This window comes from Stigmatopora argus, chromosome 10, assembly GCF_051989625.1.
Source record: "Stigmatopora argus isolate UIUO_Sarg chromosome 10, RoL_Sarg_1.0, whole genome shotgun sequence".
Lineage (NCBI taxonomy): Eukaryota > Metazoa > Chordata > Actinopteri > Syngnathiformes > Syngnathidae > Stigmatopora > Stigmatopora argus.
The window spans coordinates 5,991,044-6,017,938 of NC_135396.1; the positions used below are offsets into that span (position 1 = coordinate 5,991,044).

At 37.7% G+C, this 26,895-nt stretch overlaps 1 protein-coding gene across 5 annotated transcripts in view; it reads right to left on the reverse strand.

The window, feature by feature from the left end:
- The window catches only part of siae (sialic acid acetylesterase), a 16,756-nt gene extending 1,016 nt beyond the window's left edge, over positions 1–15,740 (reverse strand). Inside the window, exons 1-9 of one of the 5 annotated variants that reach the window (XM_077611351.1) lie at positions 15,675–15,740; positions 11,346–11,510; positions 10,282–10,436; positions 9,648–9,786; positions 9,400–9,577; positions 9,207–9,292; positions 8,991–9,124; positions 8,698–8,852; positions 332–518 (exon numbers count right to left, since the gene is read on the reverse strand). In XM_077611351.1, the coding sequence (XP_077467477.1) occupies positions 332–518; positions 8,698–8,852; positions 8,991–9,124; positions 9,207–9,292; positions 9,400–9,577; positions 9,648–9,786; positions 10,282–10,436; positions 11,346–11,472 (1,161 nt within the window). In that variant the 5' untranslated portion in view covers positions 11,473–11,510; positions 15,675–15,740. Of the gene's footprint in view, positions 1–331; positions 519–8,697; positions 8,853–8,990; positions 9,125–9,206; positions 9,293–9,399; positions 9,578–9,647; positions 9,787–10,281; positions 10,471–10,831; positions 11,316–11,345; positions 11,511–12,369; positions 12,720–15,285; positions 15,404–15,674 lie in introns of those variants that run through there. The other 4 variants (XM_077611350.1, XM_077611349.1, XM_077611352.1 and 1 more) reach the window with 4 other exon arrangements.
- Between the last annotated feature and the right edge of the window lie 11,155 nt (positions 15,741–26,895).

Here is a 26,895-nt window from a genome sequence, read left to right on the forward strand (position 1 = left end):
AGAGTAATTCATTGTTCTGTATGTTACTGGTACACAGGTATTTAGACTGGCAGTCATAGAGCTTTCCTATATTCGCACAGCAGCCAACCAGAATGTAACACAAAGGTTTTCTCCAACTACTGTTGCTTTATTGTTAGAACTCTTATATAACTCTGCTCCCCGCTTCCCAATTGAATGCACATCACTGGAATGCCGATTTTATTTAGAAAATCTTCAATTTGAGGCCTTCTGTCCTCACCTCCTTACATGCATTCACGATGAATTAGTATGTCAACTGTGCATTCCTAAGAAGTGTGAAAAGACAAAGCATAACGACGTCAGTGTTGATTACCTCAAAGATATCTTTAGATGGCTTGACAGCAATGGCTTGGTCGTAGGTGAGGTTGACATAAATTGGACTGGACAGGATTTGTTTAGGGAAAGGTCCAAGGAAGGCCACATCCTTCTCATTGTAGGCCACTGCCTGTGCTCCAAGTGTCAGTCTGTATGCTACGTCCTGCTTGTCACGAGGGTGGATGCTGCCCACAAAGAAAGAATGAATATGAACAAATGCTTATTACAATGAGTTGCTATTTCATTTAATCCATTTGTTTGTTTAGGCCAAATCCAAAACAAGTAGTATATGATCAAAGTAATATACCTTATTGTAAAAGAAAATAAACAAACCGCACATTATGATCACTACATATTTTGGAAAGAGTCGCTCTTAATATTTAATTGGATGAGGCCATAAAATCATTACTGGCTAATTTTTGTGTGATTCAAGCCTTTTCTTTCCGATCAATAAAAGTACATCAATAACTGGCGTCTTGTCTTCACAATGTTCAACTATCAGCCTGCAAGGCCTGGTTTAGAGTTACAATGTACTTCCTCCACACTATGCATGGACAAATATAAATATGAAGGTAGAATCACGTCAAAACTTAAGGGGAAAAAAGGGTGCTTTGGAAGAGAAACGTGTTTTTCAGAAAAGAAATAAAGACTTTTGCAAAAGAAAGCTCTCTTTCAAAAAAGTAAAACGTGGTTTGCAAATTAGAACGATCATAAAAAAGAATGCATTTTGGTTTGTAAATAAATAAAAAAACAGCCATCAAAAAAATAAGTGTCTACCAGTGGACTCTGATTGCATTTGCTTGCGGGGCAAAGTGCTTTCTCTTGTGAATCTAAGTGCTTTCTCTTTTGACTCTGCCATAAGGAAAATCCCACAAGGAGCAGATCGATAAACCTGGAGTGGAACTTCCGGTTTTGACGTGATCTCGTTCTGAATCGTAAACGACAATACGCTGTTAGGGAAGGGGGATTGATTGCATCGTCACGTGATATTTGACACGTGTGGCTGGGTCAAAAAAGAAAGCACTTTGCTCAGATACATTTGATGGGTAGGTTTTTTACTTGCAAAACAAAATGCACAATTGTTTTCACTTGCAAACAATGTTTTTTTTTCCACTCTCTAAAAGAAGTTGCTGACCCAACCAAACAGGTTTGCCGCTGTGTGAAATTTTCCAGTGATTACCAGAGTGCAGTTAAATATTAGATTATGCAAATGAATAGATGAATAAAACAAGATGAATTGTCATGAAAATTGTAGTATCAAGGCCTCAAACAGCTGGAATGACCCATAGACAATTAGATGAGTGTGAAAATTGCTTTTCCTCATCAAATTTCTTTGAAAAAAATCATATCGGCCTCAAATCTTACAAAATTTCCTGCAGACATCAGCAGGTAACTAAAATGTATTTTAATTTTTTTCCCTTATCGGTTGACCTCTAATAAGGACACTTTTTACTGAAAGAAGCATGTTTTGCGGACATAAGTAATACAGACGCTCCCCTACTTACGAACGCAATTGGTTCCGAGCGATTGTTCATAAGTTGAATTTGTTTGTAAGTTGATTCAGTGCTATATTTTGTATTATAATTTATGTTTAAGGCTGGTATAAGTATATTGAAGTCACTGTGGTCCAGTGGCAAAGACAATGGGTCAGAACTTCAGGTGGACTCACGTTCAAATCAGGAATGAGTTCAATTCCACTCTTTGCAATTCTCAAATTGTTTATTGAGGTAATGAAAAGGATTGATATAACTTCCAATCACATTATTTCAGAAGTCACTGTGGTCCAGTGGTAAAGACAATGGGTCAGAACTTCAGGTGGACTCAAGTTCAAATCAGGAGTGAGTTCAATTCCACTCTTTGCAATTCTCAAATTGTTTATTGAGGTAATGAAAAGGATAGATATAACTTCCAATCACATCATTTCAGAAGTCACTGTGGTCCAGTGGTAAAGACAATGGGTCAGAACTTCAGGTGGACTCAAGTTCAAATCAAGAGTGAGTTCAATTCCACTCTTTGCAATTCTCAAATTGTTTATTGGGGTAATGAAAAGGATAAGTATAACTTCCAATCACATCATTTCAGAAGTCACTGTGGTCCAGTGGTAAAGACAATGGGTCAGAACTTCAGGTGGACTCAAGTTCAAATCAGGAGTGAGTTCAATTCCACTCTTTGCAATTCTCAAATTGTTTATTTGGGTAATGAAAAGGATAAGTATAACTTCCAATCACATCATTTCAGAACTCACTGCGGTCCAGTGGTAAAGACAATGGATCAGAACTTCAGGTGGACTCAAGTTCAAATCAGGAGTGAGTTCAATTCCACTCTTTGCAATTCTCAAATTGTTTATTTGGGTAATGAAAAGGATAAGTATAACTTCCAATCACATCATTTCAGAAGTCACTGTGGTCCAGTGGTAAAGACAATGGGTCAGAACTTCAGGTGCACTCAAGATCAAATCAGGAGTGAGTTCAATTCCACTCTTTGCAATTCTCAAATTGTTTATTTGGGTAATGAAAAGGATAGATATGACTTCCAATCACATCATTTCAGAAGTCACTGTGGTCCAGTTGTTAAGACAAACAGTCAGAACTTCTGGTGGACTCAAGTTCAAATCAGGAGTGAGTTCAATCCCACTCTTTGCAATTCTCAAATTGTTTATTGGGGTAATGAAAAGGATAGATATAACTTCCAATCACATGATTTCAGAAGTCACTGTGGTCCAGTTGTTAAGACAAACGGTCAGAACTTCTGGTGGACTCAAGTTCAAATCAGGAGTGAGTTCAATTCCACTCTTTGCAATTCTCAAATTGTTTATTGAGGTAATGAAAAGGATAGATATAACTTCCAATCACATCATTTCAGAAGTCACTGTGGTCCAGTGGTAAAGACAATGGGTCAGAACTTCAGGTGGACTCAAGTTCAAATCAAGAGTGAGTACAATTCCACTCTTTGCAATTCTCAAATTGTTTATTGGGGTAATGAAAAGGATAAGTATAACTTCCAATCACATCATTTCAGAAGTCACTGTGGTCCACTGGTAAAGACAATGGATCAGAACTTCAGGTGGACTCAAGTTCAAATCAGGAGTGAGTTCAATCCCACTCTTTGCAATTCTCAAATTGTTTATTTGGGTAATGAAAAGGATAAGTATAACTTCCAATCATATCATTTCAGAAGTCACTGTGGTCCAGTGGTAAAGACAATGGGTCAGAACTTCAGGTGGACTCAAGTTCAAATCAGGAGTGAGTTCAATTCCACTCTTTGCAATTCTCAAATTGTTTATTTGGGTAATGAAAAGGATAGATATGACTTCCAATCACATCATTTCAGAAGTCACTGTGGTCCAGTTGTTAAGACAAACAGTCAGAACTTCTGGTGGACTCAAGTTCAAATCAGGAGTGAGTTCAATTCCACTCTTTGCAATTCTCAAATTGTTTATTGGGGTAATGAAAAGGATAGATATAACTTCCAATCACATTATTTCAGAAGTCACTGTGGTCCAGTTGTTAAGACAAACGGTCAGAACTTCTGGTGGACTCAAGTTCAAATCAGGAGTGAGTTCAATTCCACTCTTTGCAATTCTCAAATTGTTTATTGAGGTAATGAAAAGGATAGATATAACTTCCAATCACATCATTTCAGAAGTCACTGTGGTCCAGTGGTAAAGACAATGGGTCAGAACTTCAGTTGGACTCAAGTTCAAATCAAGAGTGAGTTCAATTCCACTCTTTGCAATTCTCAAATTGTTTATTGGGGTAATGAAAAGGATAAGTATAACTTCCAATCACATCATTTCAGAAGTCACTGTGGTCCAGTGGTAAAGACAATGGATCAGAACTTCAGGTGGACTCAAGTTCAAATCAGGAGTGAGTTCAATTCCACTCTTTGCAATTCTCAAATTGTTTATTTGGGTAATGAAAAGGATAAGTATAACTTCCAATCACATCATTGCAGAACTCACTGTGGTCCAGTGGTAAAGACAATGGGTCAGACCTTCAGGTGGACTCAAGTTCAAATCACGAGTGAGTTCAATTCCACTCTTTGCAATTCTCAAATTGTTTATTTGGGTAATGAAAAGGATAAGTATAACTTCCAATCAAATCATTTCAGAAGTCACTGTGGTCCAGTGGTAAAGACAATGGATCAGAACTTCAGGTGGACTCAAGTTCAAATCAGGAGTGAGTTCAATTCCACTCTTTGCAATTCTCAAATTGTTTATTGGGGTAATGAAAAGGATAGATATAACTTCCAATCACATTATTTCAGAAGTCACTGTGGTCCAGTTGTTAAGACAAACGGTCAGAACTTCTGGTGGACTCAAGTTCAAATCAGAAGTGAGTTCAATTCCCCTCTTTGCAATTCTCAAATTGTTTATTGAGGTAATGAAAAGGATAGATATAACTTCCAATCACATCATTTCAGAAGTCACTGTGGTCCAGTGGTAAAGACAATGGGTCAGCACTTCAGGTGGACTCAAGTTCAAATCAAGAGTGAGTTCAATTCCACTCTTTGCAATTCTCAAATTGTTTATTGGGGTAATGAAAAGGATAAGTATAACTTCCAATCACATCATTTCAGAAGTCACTGTGGTCCAGTGGTAAAGACAATGGATCAGAACTTCAGGTGGACTCAAGTTCAAATCAGGAGTGAGTTCAATTCCACTCTTTGCAATTCTCAAATTGTTTATTTGGGTAATGAAAAGGATAAGTATAACTTCCAATCACATCATTTCAGAAGTCACTGTGGTCCAGTGGTAAAGACAATGGGTCAGAACTTCAGGTGGACTCAAGTTCAAATCAGGAGTGAGTTCAATTCCACTCTTTGCAATTCTCAAATTGTTTATTTGGGTAATGAAAAGGATAAGTATAACTTCCAATCAAATCATTTCAGAAGTCACTGTGGTCCAGTGGTAAAGACAATGGATCAGAACTTCAGGTGGACTCAAGTTCAAATCAGGAGTGAGTTCAATTCCCCTCTTTGCAATTCTCAAATTGTTTATTGAGGTAATGAAAAGGATAGATATAACTTCCAATCACATCAGTTCAGAAGCCACTGTGGTCCAGTGGTAAAGACAATGGGTCAGAACTTCAGGTGGACTCAAGTCCAAATCAAGAGTGAGTTCAATTCCACTCTTTGCAATTCTCAAATTGTTTATTGGGGTAATGAAAAGGATAAGTATAACTTCCAATCACATCATTTCAGAAGTCACTGTGGTCCAGTGGTAAAGACAGTGGATCAGAACTTCAGGTGGACTCAAGTTCAAATCAGGAGTGAGTTCAATTCCACTCTTTGCAATTCTCAAATTGTTTATTGGGGTAATGAAAAGGATAGATATAACTTCCAATCACATTATTTCAGAAGTCACTGTGGTCCAGTTGTTAAGACAAACGGTCAGAACTTCTGGTGGACTCAAGTTCAAATCAGGAGTGAGTTCAATTCCACTCTTTGCAATTCTCAAATTGTTTATTGGGGTAATGAAAAGGATAAGTATAACTTCCAATCACATCATTTCAGAAGTCACTGTGGTCCAGTGGTAAAGACAATGGATCAGAACTTCAGGTGGACTCAAGTTCAAATCAGGAGTGAGTTCAATTCCACTCTTTGCAATTCTCAAATTGTTTATTTGGGTAATGAAAAGGATAAGTATAACTTCCAATCAAATCATTTCAGAAGTCACTGTGGTCCAGTGGTAAAGACAATGGATCAGAACTTCAGGTGGACTCAAGTTCAAATCAGGAGTGAGTTCAATTCCCCTCTTTGCAATTCTCAAATTGTTTATTTAGGTAATGAAAAGGATAAATATAACTTCCAATCATGTATAGGCGGGCCGCCTCGTGGTGTAGTGGGTAAGTCACCTGCCTGCGACGTGGGTGTCGAGGGTTCACGTCCCGGTGTCGCCAGTCAACAACTGTATGGTGTCGGCAGTCGGCCGAAGGCCGACTGTCGAACACCACCAGGAACCCCCCCTCCCAACTGTCTTCCGGTCAGCCGAAGGCTGACCGGAAATACTGTTTTGCTGAAAAAAATGACTAAGTCTTTATTTGAATGAAAAAAGGATTACCCATTTACTGAACTACTAGTGTAGTGATTAGTCAAACGAGAGCGGGATTCGAACCCCATTTCCCACATGGCAGTCAAATCCACTAACTTGAGATCTGTCTGACCCATTGTCTTTGCCACTGGACCACAGTGACTTCTGAAATGAGATGATTGGAAGTTATATTTATCATTTTCATCACCTCAATAAACAATTTGAGATTTGCAAAGAGTGGACTTGAACTCACTCCAGATTTGAACTTGTGTCCAACTTCAATTTCAACCCATTGCTCTTGCCACTGGACCACTGTGTCTTCTGAAATGATGTGATTGGAAGTTATATTTATCCTTTTCATTACCTCAATAAACAATTTGAGAATCTCAAAGAGTGGAATCAAACTCACTTCTGATTTGAACTTGAGTCCACCTGAAGTTCTGACCCATTGTCTTTGCCACTGCACCACAGTAAAGTTGGAAGTTGTATTTATCCTTTTCATTACATCAATAAACAATTTGAGAATTGCAACGAGTGGAATTGAACTCACTCCTGATTCCCACCTTATGTTCTGACCCAATGATTTTGCCAGTGGACCACAGCAACAACTAGAAGGTGAAGAATCAGAAGTCAGATTTATTCTCCGACTCTCTTAGCCTTACTTGCTATGTCACTTTTTAAAGAAAAAAAGCCTTACTATACTATGTCGTTTTTTAAGAAAAGAAGCCTTACTATACAATATCGTTTTTTAAGAAAAAAAAGGCTTCCTCTACTATGTCGTTTTTCAAGAAAAAAAGCCATGCTATCCTATGTCGTTTTTTAGGAAAAAAAGCCTTACTATACTATGTCGTTTTTTAGGGGGGAAAGCCATACTATACTATGTCGTTTTTTTAGGGAAAAAGCCTTCCTCTACTATGTCGTTTTTCAAGAAAAAAAGCCATGCTATACTATGTCGTTTTTTAAGAAAAGAAGCCTTACTATACAATATCGTTTTTTAAGAAAAAAAGGCTTCCTCTACTATGTCGTTTTTCAAGAAAAAAAGCCATGCTATACTATGTCGTTTTTTAGGAAAAAAAGCCTTACTATACTATGTCGTTTTTTAGGGGGGAAAGCCATACTATACTATGTCGTTTTTTTAGGGAAAAAGCCTTCCTCTACTATGTCGTTTTTCAAGAAAAAAAGCCATGCTATACTATGTCGTTTTTTAGGGGGGGAAAGCCATACTATACAATGTCGTTTTTTAAGAAAAAAAGCCTTACTATACTATGTCGTTTTTTAAGAAAAAAAGCCATACTATACTATGTCGTTTTTTAAAGGAAAAAAGCCATACTATACTATGTCGTTTTTTAGGGGGAAAAGCCATACTATACTATGTCGTTTTTTAGGGAAAAAGCCTTCCTCTACTATGTCGTTTTTCAAGAAAAAAAGCCATGCTATACTATGTCGTTTTTTAAAGAAAAAAAGCCTTACTATACATGGTCTTTTTTAAGCAAAAAAGCCTTACTATACATGGTCATTTTTTAAGAAAAAAGCCTTACTATACATGATCTTTTTTGTAAATAAAAAGCCTTACTATACTATGTTGTTTTTAAAGACAAAAAAGCCTTACTATACTATGTCGTTTTTAAAGAAAATAAGCCTTACTATACTATGTCGTCTTTAAAGAAAAAAGCCTATACTATGTTGTTTTTTTAAAAAAAAAAAAAATCTTACTATACTATGTCGTTTTTTTACGAAAAAAAGCCTTACAATACTCTGTCGCTTTTTTTAAAGAAAAAAGCCTTACAATACTATGTCATTTTTTAAGAAAAAAAGCCTTACTATACTATGTCGTCTTTTAAGAAAAACGCTTTACTGTACATGGTCGTTTTTTTAAAATAAAAAAGCCTTACTATACATGGTCATTTTTTAATAAAAACCCTTAATATACATGGTCATTTTTAAAGAAAAAAGCCTGACTATATATACATAGTATTTATTTTTTAAACAAATAAAAGCTTTACTTTACATAGACCACTTTTTTTTTTAAAGAAAAAGCCTTACGATGTCCAGCCATTCAAGTCATTTTGCATGCCAGCTTTACGTTTGTACCAAATCTCGGGGTATTCTTTGCTCAGTTATGAAGCACGTCTAATAAGATGAATAAATATTTGACATTATCGTCGACAAGGAAAAAGAGTGTCGCCAAACTTTCGTCAAAACATATACTATTTGTTCACAACTCTTAGGTGTAAACTGATTTGTTTGTCATTAGGGTCATTCATATGTACAAAGGTTCCTTTGTAGTTGATAGAATATACTATTTACTGTTTAAATCCATTCTGTTATCTTACGTGCCATACGGTGAGTTCTCGTCTGGCAAATCCATAGCCACAGCCATGAAGGTCCTCTGCAGACGAGAATTGGGAACAAAGCCTTTGTCTGCTGTCTGGTGCCAGCGGATGTTGGGAAAGCCATTATCTGTAGAGCCTTTTATGCTGGTGGACAGCTGCATCAGAAAGAAGTAAATTACTCTCCACAAGAGACTTGACATGATAATGACGAAGCAGGCAGCAAGCAACCCTGGCTGATGCAATTACATTGATTTATTTCCACTGTAATTTTATGTAAAAAAAATAACACGTACCTGGACAAATCCAAAGGGAAAATCCATAGCAGTCTGCCCACCTGAGCCCAGGTGAAACGCCATTCTCCAGTCATCAATCATGGCAGGGAAAGAACAGTTGTACTTGTTTTGGTGATAATTAGTATTTTTTTCACCTAAAAAAAATAAATAAACACTTGAAACATCCCTAAAAATGATGCACTCCAATCACTTGAAGAGGTTCTGTCTCGGGATTACCTTGGTACCAGAGGGATCCTTTGAGTGTCATGTTGAGCAGTGGGTGAATCATGGCATTCCACAGGACAGAGTTCTCGCAATGTGAACTGAGGGGAGAGATATCTGGTCTCTGGTAAGCAGTTTAATTTACAATATCTCCCGGACTGTAAGTTTTTATGTATGTATGTGTGTGTGTGTGCATATACACACATACAATTGCTTCTCTTTTCCATTCGGGTCTAGTCCACATTGCTGAAGTGCTCTTGAAGATGACCAGGCCTCAACGGGTGAACCACCCCAACAGGACTCCACCAGTCCTATCGGGTAGTTCAGCCTCTTGTACATGTAACGTCCAAAGAGCCAACACAATGCAGAGAACTCTGACAGACCACCTGGAAGAACCATGCCATATAGTAGCCATTGGACAATAAAACGGAGAAAAAAAAACACTACCTTACTTACTTGCTTCGGGCACAGACCACGGAAGCGACACTCCAATCAGATCAGTCCGTTCTGTGTCGCTTGTCTCCAAGGCTACCATAAAAGTCCTCACGTGAGGATACTCGGATGCAATAGCGAGTTCCTCAGATGCATTGAAAATCTAATGGGGATAAAATGAAATCTAAGAAAAAAAAGTGCCACCTACACCTGGTTAAACAGTAGACATGGAAACCATCAGTACCCCTGGATTGTGTTTGGGTCAAAATTGACCAGTTTTAAGGTTTATGTAAAAAATACCATCAATTTTTACACAACCTTGAAAACAAGTCACAATTGGCCCAAAAACAATATACTGAAAAATTGAAGTATTTTCAAGAAAATGCGCACAGATTTATAACACAATACATCAACTCTGAGTTACTAATGGCACTCAGTGGAAGAACATCACGCAGCATGAGAAGGCTGGCATACTTCCCGTCTTTTATTTGACTATATTCTACCTATCACAGACAATAATTTCCTTACAAATCTCTACTGTCATTGTGACTTTACAGTTGCCTTCAGATTTGAAATAGATTATGGTGTATTTTGACATAATGCCGGGCTCTCGTGCAGATTTTCCAAATCTGTCAACCATGACACACTTTTTCCTGACCTGAGATGTCTTGAAGTACATGTTGCTCTGGCCACCACAAAGCCAAATGTCCCCGAAAAGCACATCGGTGAGAGTGGTTGAGCTGTTCTGAAGAATCGCAGTCACGTTGTAGGGACCGCCGGCCTCTATGGGGTCAAGGGTGACTCGCCAGATGCCTGTATATGACATGAAGCCTGAATTTTGGAACACCTAGACATCAAAAGCAGCAAGATGAATTCTGTGCTGCAGGCAATATGATCAACTTTATTCCGCTAAATAGTATAAGACTCATTGGAACTGGCTTTACCGCATATCTAAACAGCTTTAATTCCTAAACCGCTTATCTGGTTATCATGTAAATAATTTACTATGTAGCCACTATCTGCATGAACTTCCTTATTTCCTCATTAGAGCTCTGTCCTGCAGCCTCTCATCCTTTTCTCGTTACCGCCCTTCTGACAGTAAATTTAGTTATATTTTTTTTGCCTGTGCGCAGTTCGTGAGTGACACAGCCACTTGTCTGTAAATTATTTGTGCCCAAAATATTCTGTAAATTAAAGCTTCGAAGTACCTGTTCATCGTCTCCATCTTGCATTTGGACAACCAACATTCTTGATATCCGAAATTTATCGAACCCACGGGGGAAGAAAGAGCTCTCTTCCTCTAACACAGGGATGGCAAAGACATGGCTCCCGGCCAAAATGAAAGTGGCTCTTTGCTTCTGATCATATTTTGTATACACTGTCGCTCTTTGCCATGTTTCAAATTTCTCTTATCTTTGTTCTCTCTTAAAACACACAAATTCATCAGTGCTCTCTAAAAAACAAATAAATTATATTTAAAAAATGATTTGGCAGATTGGATTTTTTTTAATGCTGCTTCTTCCGTACGGAGTGGCTCTTTGACTCTCACAGTTTAAAAATCTGGCTCTTCGGGTCTAACTTGTTTGCCGCCCCTGCTCTAACACAATCCACACACTACATTTACACCTTTGCCAGTTCTGATGTTTTCCCCCTAGTCAAAGCCCAGTTGACTTTTGCATAAATGCCACGGCCCACACCTCAACAACAACAACACTACTTTACCTTTCTTCACAGGGGCAGGTGGGCTTTTGTGTTTCATTGGTCCTGACAAGTAAACAGTGACCAGTGCACCCTCAGGGCTGCCATAACCCCACAGAATCGATCTCTCGGGAGACTTCTGCAGGACCATGTGGTCACCATAGTAGGAGGCAAAGCAAAAATCCTTACCTAGTCACATTGTTGCATTAAGAATGAAGGGGGGAAAGAGAGAAGGAGGGGTGGGAAGAAGGATGAGAAATATATACATAGTTAGATACTACTCGGGATAAAGAACCGTAACATAAAGTACTTCTAAAAATTGAACACTAACATTTATGTTTATTTTTGGGGGAGCTGTTTATTTATAGTACGTAGATCACAAGCCATTATTCAAGCATGTAAAACTAATGGATAATCACATGGACAGGACACCGCACCCAATGGGAAAACTCCCAAACCACAAAACCCCAACAAAACATCACTGTCATCCATTTTATGTAATCAATGGCAACCCAAGTGTTACAGATAATAAATATTGCTCTTAGAACCAGAAGCAAAACAACAGTGTTTAGAACCGTAATATAGTAGATCTAAAAACGAAATACTAACATTTATGTTTATTTTGGGGGGAGCAGTTTATTTATAGGTAGATCACACACCATTATTCAAGCAGGTGAAACTAATGGATCATCACATGGACTGGACACCCAATGGAAAACGCCCAAACCACAAAACCCCAACAAAACATCACTATTGCAATCAATGGAGACCAAAGTGTTAAATACAAATATTAAATATTGCTCTTAGAACCAGAACCCAAAGAAATAGAAGCAAAACCCGAATATTTTACAAGAGTGTATTCCTGGATTCTTTACTAGGGTGTAGTATTACTATCAACTCAAAAGTGACATCAACGTGCAGATTTGCATTTTAAGCAATATTGGCTCTCTTCAGTATATCACTTTATTTTATTTTTTTTAAACACAAGTTCTTAAACCAAGATGCACTTTAAGATCGATAACCCAAAAAGAAAATGGATTTTACTCACCATGTGGACAGGTAGAAAAAGGGAGAATCAAAGCACCAAAAATAATAAGCAGCAAAACAAATAAGGAATCCAAGAGCAAAAATGCGAGTCTCCATCTTGCCATTTTTTGCGCTCTCCGCACTCTTGAGACAGTTGAGACGAGAGAGCAAGTGGTCCCGTGTTGCACGCGGGCCCGACTGGCAGTCTATCTAATATATTTCTAAGGGTTGCGCAGTTCATGTTCAAAAATGGATAAAAGCACATATTCAACTATGCTGCATTGAGTAAACAAAAATAATGTTTCAATACGCCTGCAAAGCCTTTGCATTTGCTAAAAAAAGTGAACGTTTGCCTCAGACGCTCTCATCACAAACAGGATGTGGCGTAAAACGCCCCTTCAAACATAATCACACAAAGATAAAAAAAAACAAAAACAAATAATCAAATAAATAAACAAACTTATGTTGCAACTCCCTTAGCTCGTGTAACAGAGTGCTCTCGAGATGTTCTCCTATTGTCCCTTTTAATTCAGGAGTTAGGTGATAAACCTGACTTGATCTACTTGTATAAATGTTTTTGACTACTGAAAACTATGTAAATCGTTTCGCAGAGGGGATTTTTAAAGCATTACCATTACTTTATCATTGAACTGATTTAAGATGATTCACTTTTGATGTATAAAACTAATTTTATTGAAGAATTGTTAAAACAACGACCTACTGTAATTGCATTGTAATTCTATTTTAGGTCAGTGGAGGGCGCATTTGAGAGTATTTAACCAGCCTACCCTGCATGTTTTTGGCATGTGGGAGGAATCAGGAGGGCCTGGAGAAAACCCACACAAGCCCGGGAGAACACACACAGTGAGGACGGACCTGGGATTGAACCCTCAACCCCCAGAACTGTGAGGGTGACGTCCCAAAAACGTGCATAGTAGTAAGCAGGTTAAACACTCTGAAATTGTCCCTACTAGGTATGGTTGTTTTGCCTGCGATTGGCTGGCCCCTGATTCATCGTGGTCGCTTGCTGCTCAAAGTTGGGTGGGATAGGCTCCAGCGCCCCACGACCCTTCTAAGGATAACCGGTACGGAAAATAAATGAATGAATGGCTGTAAATTCTAATCCTTGGAATGGCTTGACGAGGCTGAAAATTGACAAGATAGTTAATGTGTCATGGCCTTAATGACTGCAAATAACTAATGTCAGACTCATTTGGATGACAAAGCTTTTTCTCTATTTAATGTGACTGCACTGCATGTGCTGACATTGACAGACACTGCATCATGACCTTCTTTCCTCATTACAGCAGCTTCAAAGCTTCAATGATAAAACAAACATTGCAATAATTCAGTGTCACCTCCAAATGTGTTGATTTATTTATCGTGTTCCTCCAGAAAACATGGAACTAACGAACAGATGGTGCCTTTAAATATGACCAACTCACTTCAGAGAGCAAGCTCAAATTAGATAGCAGAAATAGAATTGCATGAGCTCTAGGCTTTTCTACCACTTTTTTAGCTGCAGATTCAGATATGTTTGATTGTCTTGAATCTTCTGACTTTTTATGTATCAGTGATGATTAATTGTAATTGTGAAATTATTGCTGCCTGTGTTGCCTGTAGTTCATAAATTAGCCAGGAGAAGGCGTCCACGCCCAGGCTTCAGTCTGTGGTGTGCTTTAAGCATGCTCATGTTTATTTTATTTTTTTCTCCCAGCTGTCTCTGGGCCAGAGGCAGGGGACACCCTGAATCGGTGGCCGATCGAGGAGACGGACAACCATGCACACCCATACCTAGGGGCAATTTACCTAGGTCCAATCAGCCTACCATGCATGTTTTCGGAATGTGGGAGGAAACCGGAGTACCTGGAGGAAACCCACGCAGACACTGGGAGAACATGCAAACTCCACACAGGTGGACCGACCTGGATTTGAACCCAGGAGCTGTGAGGCCAACACACTAAGCACTCTCTGTCAGGCCACGTTTTCTTTTATGTTTTTAATTTATTCTGAATTGCATTTTAAATGCTTTCATTACAAAGTTAAAAAAACTGTAGCTTTATTGCCTTGCATATTGGCATTGGAAAGGCAATTTTTATAATAAATAATATTTTGCCTCCCATTTAAAAAACACCAATACTATAATATTATGATGTAATCATTCTAAGGTTATTATTTTTTCCCCTTTCTCGATTAAAAAAATCAGACACTTTTTCTGTGAGGGTATAGTGCGTAAGGATTTAAACTTTGCGTTTACTATGATTTATATGTTACTGTAATTCAACTTCTGCTGCCCTTAATATGCAAGAAATGAGGCAGTTAAGACCCAAGTGGCGCGGGGGGTTGCAATTGATTTCATCACCTTACATCACTGTTTAAAATGTCCCTGAGACATGATTCCGCCCCCCCTGTGCCTTGAAATTGCATGAATACAAAAAGGATTAAATGAAAGTGTCTCTATTCCATGAGTCCAGACAATTACAATTAAGCACACCAGGTAGAGAAATCAATGTAATGAATTCATGCATACAAAAATAGCAGCAATCTAGTCGGAGTATAATAGGAAACAACAATTAAATACAAACACAAAAACAACCCAATTATTCTTTCTGCAGTATAGCAGCACCAGAACAAGAAGTCTTAAGATGTAATGATATGTGATAGAAAGGCAGGCAGACAAAGAAGGCAGGCACTGGAAGACAAACAGTCAATTCTGAGAGGCCATTCCTTCACACATGACGCTAGAGGGCATCGTTATGACACGGCACTAAAATAAGCAAATAAAGCTGTCTTTAATTAGCTTAACATGCAATGTTTGTGCTATTATATACGGCCTATGAAGAGGTGACATTTAGTTATTGTTTGTACTTTTAAATGGGGTATAATTGAAACTGTATATATTCAAATTTATTGTCTATTAAACTGAATAATGACTCACCTTTGCTCATTCTTCACTTTCACGAGACTGTAAAATACAGCCAGATAATTGGGCCTATATGTTTACATCAGCAATAGCCAGCTATGGCATTTAATCTGAGTAAGTGGACCAGTTTTCCCATGTGCCTACATGCACCATGTTCCCTTCACCCTAGATATCATATTTTATTCAACTGTGTAGTTATTGCATTCATCATAATGGTGTATTGAAGTGAGGTAACGGCAATATGTAATCAAATTTGGCTTTTGCTCCCAAACACGTAACATCAGCAGCCTTGGCAACTGAACCTCCATGAATTAAGGAGGCAGTAAACTTCCACCTTGATTGAATTTGCAGTTTGTGTGCTTATTTATTTATTTTTACTATCTATTTCCAATCTTAACACTCACCTCTGCTGGCCCCATGTGAAGCAGTGGGTGCAGGTTTTGATTCCAACTCAACAAGAGGATACCTTTTGCAAGTGTAATCAGTTAATCAGTTGATTGCAGCCAGGTGCTACTTATTTTAGAAGACACCTGATTGGTTAAAATGTCGGCACTTGATCGGTTGGAACAAAAACCAGGACCCACTGCGGCCCTCGGCGGAATCGGTTTGAGACACCTGCAGTATAGCGACTTTGCAGTAGTGAGCCAATGGACACAGCATTTTGTGTATAAGCCCCTAAATGTTAACATTAGGGGTTAGTGCACTCCCTTTTCTCACCTGTGTTACTATGTGATGCTTTTAAGTAACACCTTGATTGCAACACCTTTCCTTCGATATTTCACGCTGTATGATTGATGTACCAAAATCAGTGTGGAATACTTGACAGACGAACTTGCGTGACTATGCGAACACAGACAACTGGTTCCCTTCCACAGTGTCCCTGAAATTTTGTGCTCTGAATAGTGTGAATGGGAGTGTGAATGGTTGTTTATCTAGTTAGTCTGTTCCTTGCGAACATATCGGCTGTCATTCAGAAGACACATCTGTGGTAGCACTTCCTAAGGGTACTTGGCAAAAAACGTTGCTTGTCTCTTTCTACTGCTTGACCATCAAGAGGGCAGAATGGAATAGGCTCAAAAGAGTGGTCAAGATAACGCTGGCCGCTCCACTCCCTGAAGGATAGCTACATGTCAAGGAGCCTCTGAAGAGATGAGCCGAACACAAGTGACAACAGCCAAACCTACCCAACAACTCTTGGCATGTTGCCTTCTGTCAAGCAGTTTATCAGGACCAGGATGAGCAGAATCAAAGACAGCTTTTTTCCCATAGAAAGACCACCAGTTTGACTTACACTTCTGGAGAAAAAAAAAAATTATCAAGCGGCCTTTAACAGAAAACCCCCCTCAAAAGATTTGGTCACATCCAGGAGAGGCTGTTGAAAGGGCAACTACAATGAGGCATAATGTCAACAAAAAGGACCAACACAAGAATTACGTGGCTTTTATTTTTGTAAAAGGACTTCCTAGTTGGGTTCACTATTTTAAATGTTCATTATTATACATTTCTCCCATCAATAAACACTTTTATTTTACTAACTGAGGCTACTAATACTTTCATTAGATTTCCATTTAATTGTGTGTGTTCTTTTTAAAGTGTTGCTTTCATTCATAGCAGCTGGTGGAGTTTGGCAGTACTGTAATGGTTTTTATATTTATAGCACAAGCAATTAGCACATGGATGTAGACTAAGAGGAAACATGCCTCTATTCTCCATTTTAGATACATGAAATTCAACTTGCAACTGGCCAGCAAACTAACTGACTGAGTTATTTTGTGAATGTTTCCAATTTCATAGATATTAAGCAGGCAAACATATTTTAACATTACTTTATTCAGATTTCGAAGATATAAAAATCTCAAGATATGTACTATGATTGACCAAAACACCTGCCCCCAAAGCATTTGTCTCAACAAAAATATAATTCTCCTTTAATTTCTTATGAAGACAAAAATGGTCGGTTCTACAGTTTATGAATAAATAAATGATTATGTAAGGACTGTACACCTTGGCTGGTGTAACTTGTTTTCAGTATACATTAGTACACCTTCCAATATTAAATATAGATTAGACAAAAAATGGGAGAACAAAGCACAATTAAACAAGTTTTCAGTAGTTGCAGTTCAGTGGGAATAAAACTGTTTTGAGGTGGGTCATTTTGGAGGCTGTAACACCTCCCAGTAAGCAGTCAATGGAAGAAATTGTGTGCAGGATGAGTGGTTTTAGAGGTGATCTTGCACGCTCTGCGGAGTGTTCTATTGTGGTGGAATGGATAAAGGGATAGTTGGGGTGAACCAATGATTTTTGATGCACTGTAATTTCTTCTGGTAAAGCGTGCCAAGACTGCTGAACCAGATTGTGATTGATGAGGTGAGGAGGCTTTCAATGATGGTTGAGTGGAAGTAGAGCAGAAGATGAGGCCTTACTCTGAACTTCTTTTGCTGTTGGGAATGAAAGATTCTCTGTTAGCCTGTTTTATGGACGTGATCTGCATTTGTTTTCCATTTGAGTTTAGTGTTTCAGCGCAATAAATGATTTAAAAAAGGGCCACAATTGGGCAGCCCCAGGAGCTTGCCAGTTAATTCGATTCAAAGTACCTTGCGCTAAAAAGTCCAATGTTATGTTTCGCCGGTGAAGTAGAATTTTATACCGAGCAACCAAAAATAAAAAATAAAAACACAGACAAAAAATTAAAACACTATTCTGCCAAATATTGATGTCAATGCTTCTAGAAAGCAATTAAATCTCTTTAAACACCCAAAAAGTTCTTTTAATGTATTATAGCACAAGGCTAAGCTTTATTTCCCGTTTATGGGTATTACATTTTTCCAAATGTCTATCAGAGCTTCAGCATAGAGGTCAAAGTTGATGAATTTCCATACAACATACAGACACATTGTAATTACTCTATAAATATTGTAAATACTCGCTGAATGTATTATCATTGAATCTGTAAATGCGGGATTCAAACAATAACGGTGTGTATACTTTTCAATGCATATTTTAAACTAATGCCCTTGCTTAATAATTTATCCAAGAGTAAGATTAGTTTTCTTCATATCAAACATAACGAATCTCCCTACCCCTGGCAACTTTGATATGAGCTCCAAAGCCTTTTATCTTTAATTTAACATTATATCAGCTAATAGATCAGATCCTGGAATGTTATCATACCCATTCAAATGAGGTGCTGTGTATTTGAAATGAAGCCTGTAATATTTCACTGCTTTTCTCAGTGTGTTAGTTTCATAATCTTGCCGAATATGTTGATATATAATATCAGACCATATAAGATTTTGACTGAATCACTCTGTCATTTGTTGAAAGAGACCTGGTGGCAATTGAGAAGTAGCTGACATAAATCCTGTGCAAAGAAGGTATTCTACAATTTCAGAGAGAAATACAATACATTCTTGGTTAATTAAACTCCCTGAATAAATAAAGGTAAAACAGGGTTATGTAAACAACCTTTTTGGCTATTCCCTATAACAAACAGCCAAATGTGTTATTGCTGTAATCCACCAATTAGGCACTCGGCTTCTGCTGAATGTGACCAGCAATGAATGGGTTTGGCAAGAAAAGGGTATTAGAACCATGTGTCCATTCATTTTCTATTGCACATGCCCTCATTAGAATTGCAGGTGAGCCAGCGCCTATTTAAGTTACAATGGGAGCTGTCTCAGAGTAGCCAATCAATCACAAAACAATGTTCCATGTGTTCTCAGAACACACACTGCCAAACAACTATATAATCACAATATATTGAACAATTAAGAATTTTCACTTTGGGCACCGTGTGTGTGTCACCTTAAATACAGAAAAAACTCATCAAACCATGGACGAAGAATGCAAATCCCCCAAGAGCAAATATTTAAATATCAATCTTGGAAAAGTACTGCAACCTTCTAACCCAAAGGTCAGTTTGCAAATAATAACAAAACAGGACAAATTATAGTTGAGAAATTAATGAAAAAAACTAATCAATCCAATGATAAAAATATATTGTACAATAAAATAATGAGTTATTGGTGTGAATTATGGGCACAGATGAAGTCATGGTTCTTTGATATTTTTTTTCTCATCACATTTGTTTAAAAAATGGGCTCACATGTCGTAATAAGAAAAAAAGTACATGGCATGATGCTGGTTATCTGCATCAATCCAAAACTGCTGAAGGACACGTTAAAGTTGTCTGCTTTCATTGCAGCAGAGCAGCAAAGACGTCAAACCTCAGCAGTGGGCCATGTCAGAGGTTGTTGACCAGTAGCTTGTCGGGGATGTGATGCAGTACAATCTATTTTCAGCCTCCGAACACAAGCTGGTGGTTGGCATGAGGGGAAGGGCAGAGGGATCTGGGACAATGTGGTTTGAAGGATGAACAGCCTAGATAAACACTTGTTTGGATCGTCACATGTCGACATCTGTCAGGACCTTTTCTGCCACCCCATATGTTCAGATCTTAAACAAAGCATAAACAATTCAGACATTAATCTTGCATTTATATTCATTTATTCATTTTCTGTTCTACTTATCCTCAGAAGGGTTGAGGGGTGCTGGAGCCAGGCATTGTAGGGCACAATGAGACAAACAACCATAATATGAAGCTAGTTTGTCGAAGAAAAAAGAACAAAAAATAATAAAAGCTGTTTCGTTAAAGAAGTCGCAGGGGACGAACGGAGAGAGCAAAGCAGAGGCTTGCAGAAAACTGCGAGAATATTGATCAAGATATGAATTGAGTTAGCAAAGATAAACCCAAATTGAAGGTGACAAAGGAAATGTCCGGTGGACGGTGACACATGGCATGAAAGGGGAGAATGAATGAGAGCCAGGCAATATTGGACACGATGGTGTGTGGGACAGAAGAGGACGGACTGAGTCATCGTTATGGTAATGCAGAGGCGTCAGAGTGCTGAGTCACTCTAATGTACTTTCACAGAAACATGGAATGTCACGCCACACCTCAGGGGCTTGATGACGGGTGCAAGGTTAGAGGAGACGCGCAGCACTGTATCAAGCACTGGCTTACGGCACACCGTGCTGCTGGTGGGGAATCAGTTTTAGGCAAAAAGGGGGTCAGCAGTTATTTTTTTAATTATTTTTTTTTTACCAGTATGTCTTTTATATTGAATACAAAGCGGCGGTAGAATTGTAAGATTATGTACCAATGTGTAGGTTTAGTGTGTACTAATTAATATCTAATGCCATGTTGAAAAAAATGTCTCTTTTTACATGTCCTACTACTTATAAATGAAGCAAAATCATTCAAGCAATCAGTTGACTATTTAGCTACACGAGTCAACAGTTTGGAATCTGGCACGGTATTAGCATTGATTCATGATAATGATCAGAATGTTGAACAATTACAACTCTCCTAATGACTTCTCAATGAGATACCAGATGTTGATGCATTTTAACGGAACAATTCTGAGTTGTTACAATACATTTATGCCTCACATAAACTCTTGTAAATTATCAAAACCTTGCCTTTAGGACTTTTGTAGTTCATTTATTTAATGTGCATGCCTTGTTTAACAGCTGGATTATGGTTAATGCATTCAATTCATTTTTGCCTTTAGAGGCAGAGACTCTTTTAACAAAGAATTCCTATTTTACTTGGGTTGCGTTGGAAAAACCAAAGCTTGTCTTATTGGAGAGGGAATATTCTTGATTATAACTGAACTAACTCCACAGCTTTTGAGTGGGTCCATGTGACATTTACTATGACCTTTTACTTCCCTTTGAGCCATCATTATAAGCATGTCAGTGTATGAATGTCTTAACTTTGCAAAAATACCTTCAAGGCAGAGTGATGTTTTATGATTGCATGCCATTTACCATTTATCCACTCTGCTTACCTCAGTTGTTATATGTGTTTATGTAGCGGGGGAATAAGAAATAGCCTCTGGCATTCAAAGGTTTGCTAATAGAGACTTACTTATTGATTAATGCACAACAGCCTAAATGTTGAAGTACAAAAATCATACCTGTCAAACATAGGCCAAGGTTTCCTCCTGTATGTAGTATTATATTTATTCCAAAACCATCAATTTTTGTCGAGAGTAACCTGAATTATTTTCAACCCACATCATGCATTTATTTATCTTCCACCTCGATTCTTTGAAAATGGTCTAAATGATGCAAACATGCCCAATCTGCCATCACTGGTATGCTAATTGCTTTTATTTCACCTGGATAATGAATTGTGGCGTATTTATGATATCAGACCGTGTTATCTTTCCACTGGAACTACAGTATATTGGGTTCCTAAATTTTTGTTTCTGTAATTACATGCCTAATTTGGCACAATTTATGACCCAGTGCTGTGTTTAGCAGACATAAAATCTGGATAGAATAATCCATCATGGATTTATCGTGTCTATCTGCACCCTGGGCAACATTTAAAAGTAACATCTCAATAAAGACAATAAATTATGCACTAATCAAACTGATATGAAGAGATTCTCTTCTCTCAAACGAGGATCAGAGCATATGAGAAAGTTACCATCACCCTCACGAAAGGTGGGCTTGACAGAAGACAATCAATACAAGACTAACGGTGTGATGGTAGGGCCCTGGGGTGCCTCTCACTATCTCTGTTTTTTTGTGACAAATGGGCCCTGCTTTGTGGAACAAGACAATGAAAATAAATATTCCTCAGACATCATTGCAGCAAGTTTTGCAATACAGAGACCTATGCATCACAAAAACCTCAACTTCACTCTAAATATGTGGATGCAAAATACATATATATATATATATATATATATATATATATATATATGTGTGTGTGTGTGTGTTAAACTATTTTTAATATAATTTGGTTTCTGTAATAACGTGCTGATGGGAGATTCCCGTCTTTTTTTTTACACCAATTTTTCACACTTTCCTTGCTATATTTCTCACCTTTTTTTCTTTTTCTCTCTGTGGGAGTGAGTCCTTTAGCCAAAATACTTCAAAGACTAAGACATTATTTAAGCTGCACACACACACAAATATGATTTGAAAAGCATATGATGAGCTTGATTCAATATATTCTTGTTCTGTTTCTATATTCATCTTAATGGGAAGGGAAAAAAAGTTAATTTAAGATCAGGTATATAAAAACCTAAGGTAAAATAAATTAACTAACTAAACAAATAGTAATACCAACTGGAGTTGCTATGGAGATACACTGTGTTCCCAAAGCAGTCACAAATGATTCAAGTAAAACCTTGAAAATTGTACGTTGCAACTTATTTAAATTATGCGCAGATCATGTTGCCTTCCATTAGCATCTCTTAGCAGGCCGGCCAGTCCTGATTAGAGTACTGCTGGTCCGTTAATCCATGTGACAAGACTGTTGGCGTGAGAGCTGATTAACTAGTGTCTCCTCGGTGGCAATGTACTACTTTGTGTTTAGATTAAAAAGTGCTAAAGTGGAGACCTGCTTGTCCTGTTTCATTTAAAACCTTTAGAGATCATTATTTTTTTTGTGCTGGGTAACATTTCTGCGGTAACTTGAAAATGAACCACATCATTCTCACTGTACAGTGTTAATTAAGGATAGTGGCATTTTTTTCAATGAATGCATACATTCTTACAAATTGATATACTTTGGCAGAAATTGATTTTTTATCAGCTATCGAAAAATAGAAAAATGATCATTTATTCGAACAAGTTTTATTGATAGACAGTGAAAACCAGTTAGTAACCTCTGCTTTAGATGCTCTATGAAAGACAGTCAATGCACTTACTTTTTTTTGCACATTTTTGTGGCTTAACTCTATATTTTCTGTAATTCTATCCATTCATTTTCAATAGCACTGGACTCCATTAGGGTCATGGATTGAAGCCTTTTTTTCACAGCTGCCAATGTCCTAGTGGCCAGCCAACACATTTACAATTGCATCTGTGGGCAATTTAGAGCCACAATGCCCAAAGATAATCCATGCAAAATACCATAAATTGAGTTTTAAACTCTGGATTTTTCGAACTATAAGCTGTATATGTTAACCACAAGCTCACATAGTTTGCGGAAGTTACAATTCTTTTGAGCTTTTTTTACAAGTACATTACAACCATGCAAACCCCCAACCCACCCACATACACTCACATCGACACCCACACGCATACCACCGCCACACATCTACGCTCTCACACAGTGGAATAAGATAAAAACAACGTAAAGGTGAGGCGATGTCATTCAAACAACCAAGTGAAAACGTAGGATTTAATTCAAAGCTGTGATGACCATCTGTGGAGCCATCTGCTTAATGGAGAAACTGATTGTACTTTCTCTAGCTGGTTGCTTTGTTTTCCAAAGAAATGCATAAGTGCAAGCAAAAAGTCTCATCAGGGCAAAGAGCAGTTTTGGTTGTGGAGTTGTTGAATCTTTTCCATCCATAATACTACATATTTTCCTACACTTTTTAAAATGTCTCCCAGGGAATACAGCGTACACATTACAATATTTTGTAAACACTCCCGACTTAATCACAATCGATGCATAAATGTCAATAAGTGTTGCTTCAGTATATGGATACGCATCTATGTGCATAATGCACAGTATGCTTTTTCCCAGAGGAAAACATTGGAGAGAGCAAAGGTGGAACATCTGCTTTTTGCCTGGCTCTTGTTTCCTAGGGCATACATGCATTCACACAGAGTAGTTTAACTTCAACAAATGCCATCTGCTCTTTCATTATGCAGTGCTTCAGATGGACGCAGACAGCATTTTGTTGGATTGGTCTTCTCCACTAGAAACAATAAAATTTGTCACCTTATCATATGGACCATTTACCATTTACCTTTTACATTATCATATAGGACAAAAAAATGCAGGATCACTGTGTATAATATGATTCAAACATTCTCTATTATTGTACTTCAAGCATTAAATGGTTTACATGCATATTTCTTTTTTATGTAGGGATTAAAGTTTACTTTGTTCTGACAGTGAAATATGCACATCCTAATCCTTAAGAACATCTAATTGAAAATAATGTATTTGTTTCAGTTATGTGACTCCAAGTTCAAGCTTCCTCTGCAAAAGGATCCAAAACTTATTCACTCAAGGCTGTTTATACAAATGGAAATATTGTATACTTTTTAGCCGACATACCCTTCACAAAGTCTTTCAAATATTATTCATAACGAGTGGCTTGAAGAAAAGGATGCTTTTTAAGAAATTGCTGCTTTTGGATAGAGTTTTGCGATACTGATTAGAGTGGCTATTGAGCGGATTACAATTTTATTTCAGTACTTCATGTGAAAACTTAATTACAAGAGAGCCAATCATCATCGGCTGCAATTGGATCATCTTCTGCCAGGCTTCCCTGCTCTCAATCAGGCCAATTGATTTCTTTGTCGCTTCACATCCACAAAACGCTAGTGTGCTTTGGGCTAAAAAAGCAATGTATTAAGTGCTTGTTTGGATCAATTTAATGTGCAAAGTTAGCATATTCACAAAACTGATGAGAGGACACGAAAAACTCATTCATTTAGCCAAGGGTCTTTTGCGAAAGAGTGCAAAATCCACTAACTGGAAAGGTACTTCAGAACAAGAAAGAACAATTTTTTGCAATACTAAAATAATCGATCAAATATTTATTATCGATCAAAGTCAAAGTGATTATTATTGAAGGAACTGGCTGACAGACACCTTCTGGCTAATGAATTAAACAGTGGTGGAAAAGACTGCAAAGGAATTTAGTGATGATAGATTTGGTGATCATCTGTCAACAGTATCAGAAAAAAACCTACTGATGACAAGGTTAAGAAGTACCAAGGTTTGAAAAAAACATCTGAATCCGGTCTGGAAGGTTAAGGTGAGATTGGCGCAGGTGACAATTGGACTACTTAGGGCAGTAACACCTACAATGGTTCCAACAAACTATAGAAACATCTAAAATGTCAGTCCAGAAGAGCACACATCTAGGAACTATGAGGCAGAAAATGCTGTATGATAGAGCTGTTGTCACAGAGGTGATTAGTGTACCTATTGAAGTGTCTGTAAGTGTTTGAAATTACTCAACAGATGGCTTAATCATAATTCCTCTCAGGTTATCACCAGCTGCACAAACATCTGGTTTGAAAATACGACCACTGTTCCAAAACAGAACAGCAATGGCCTTTTTGTTCTTGAATCCTTAAATGAGACATTTATTTGAATGCTGGGAAGGTTTCTTGTGTCCTGTGAAGTATTAATAAATGGTGCCACTGAATTATATTGGTCCCTTCACAGGAGGCTTGAACGATGTTCAAAGACAGGGTGGGTATGGGGGGCCTTTGCAGAGTGAATTTTTCGTGTGGCTGTAATGGCTCCAGTAACCTTTGTGCTCCTCTTTGAGCTGAAAGCCAGCATTTTTATGATAATTCATCCATAAGCAAATCTGCTGACCTTTGAGGCTTTGCCAGGTATTTAATAGGAAGGTTCTTGTGGACTCGGACCCCATATTACTTTTAAATAGTTAAATCATCCATTAAGTACTTGTTGTGCTTTCTCTGAGATGTTTGGCTTGGATAATTAATATATAAAGCTGCAAGTACATTTTAAGAATTTAAAAATATATGTGGAAAAGTTCTACACAGATTCAGTAAGACTATATTTGAATATGCTGCTTTTAGGCTTCATTTAGCTAATTTGAATAATCTTTATAAATTAATTGACTGGTTGAGTTGTCAGCTGTTGATTACAGTCCTTTATGACTCCTCAGGGTGTTTTATATGAACCAAATTCTGAATTAACCAGATACTTGTTTTGCAATCTGCTGTTACACAGAGGCTGTTGAACTATTCTATATTAATGTGAATCCAGTGACAGGTGTTCTTTATGTCCCTATGCAGGGACATTCAGTTTAATAATAATAATAAAGCAAGGATGTAAGAGTGATAAACAAGTTTCATTTTCTATATCAAAATATTTGAAAATTTATTACTATGAAAATGGTGCTGATTTTATTTGTGTTCTGATTTATTTGAGGATAAGATTGCATAGTGACCTATTTTTGATCAAATTAGAAGCCGGCTGCTAATTTGCTATGCAAACCCACCACCTGAGGGCTTTTAGAAAGGCATGTGTTGTCCAAAAAATTGTGGTGATGAAGATTTCTTGTGATGAAGAAAGATGTTAAACGATCAAATGTTTTGACAAACAAGGCTTCAAACATCTGCACTTAATGTGGTGAATTGAAAAACACAACGCCAGCCTGGCAAACAGATAGACACCAAGATCATGACAATCTGTTGAGCAACATTCTATAATTATGTTTTTTTTATGTTTGCCATGTTGCATACCACTTTAAAAACTAATATTAGTTATCCAATAGTTTATACATTAAAGTACCTACTCTGTTGAACAAATTTGAATCTGTGCATAGTTCTGTCCTCCCACCAAATGTTTCCACATTAGACTTGGATTTTAGTGTCCCGTGGACAAACTCAATCAGCTGTCTGTTTCTTTGATTTATAATATTTTTGGTCAACAGTCTGAGGGGTGCATGTTATGGCAGTTTCCTGATCCCAAATTAATAGAGTGAGTGTGGCAACTAGGTTTCCCATTGATTCCAATAAGCCAAAGCAGTCAAGTGAGACAAGGAGCACAGCAGGACTTAAACACGCTGAGAAAGAAGTTTCACTCCACTGACTTAA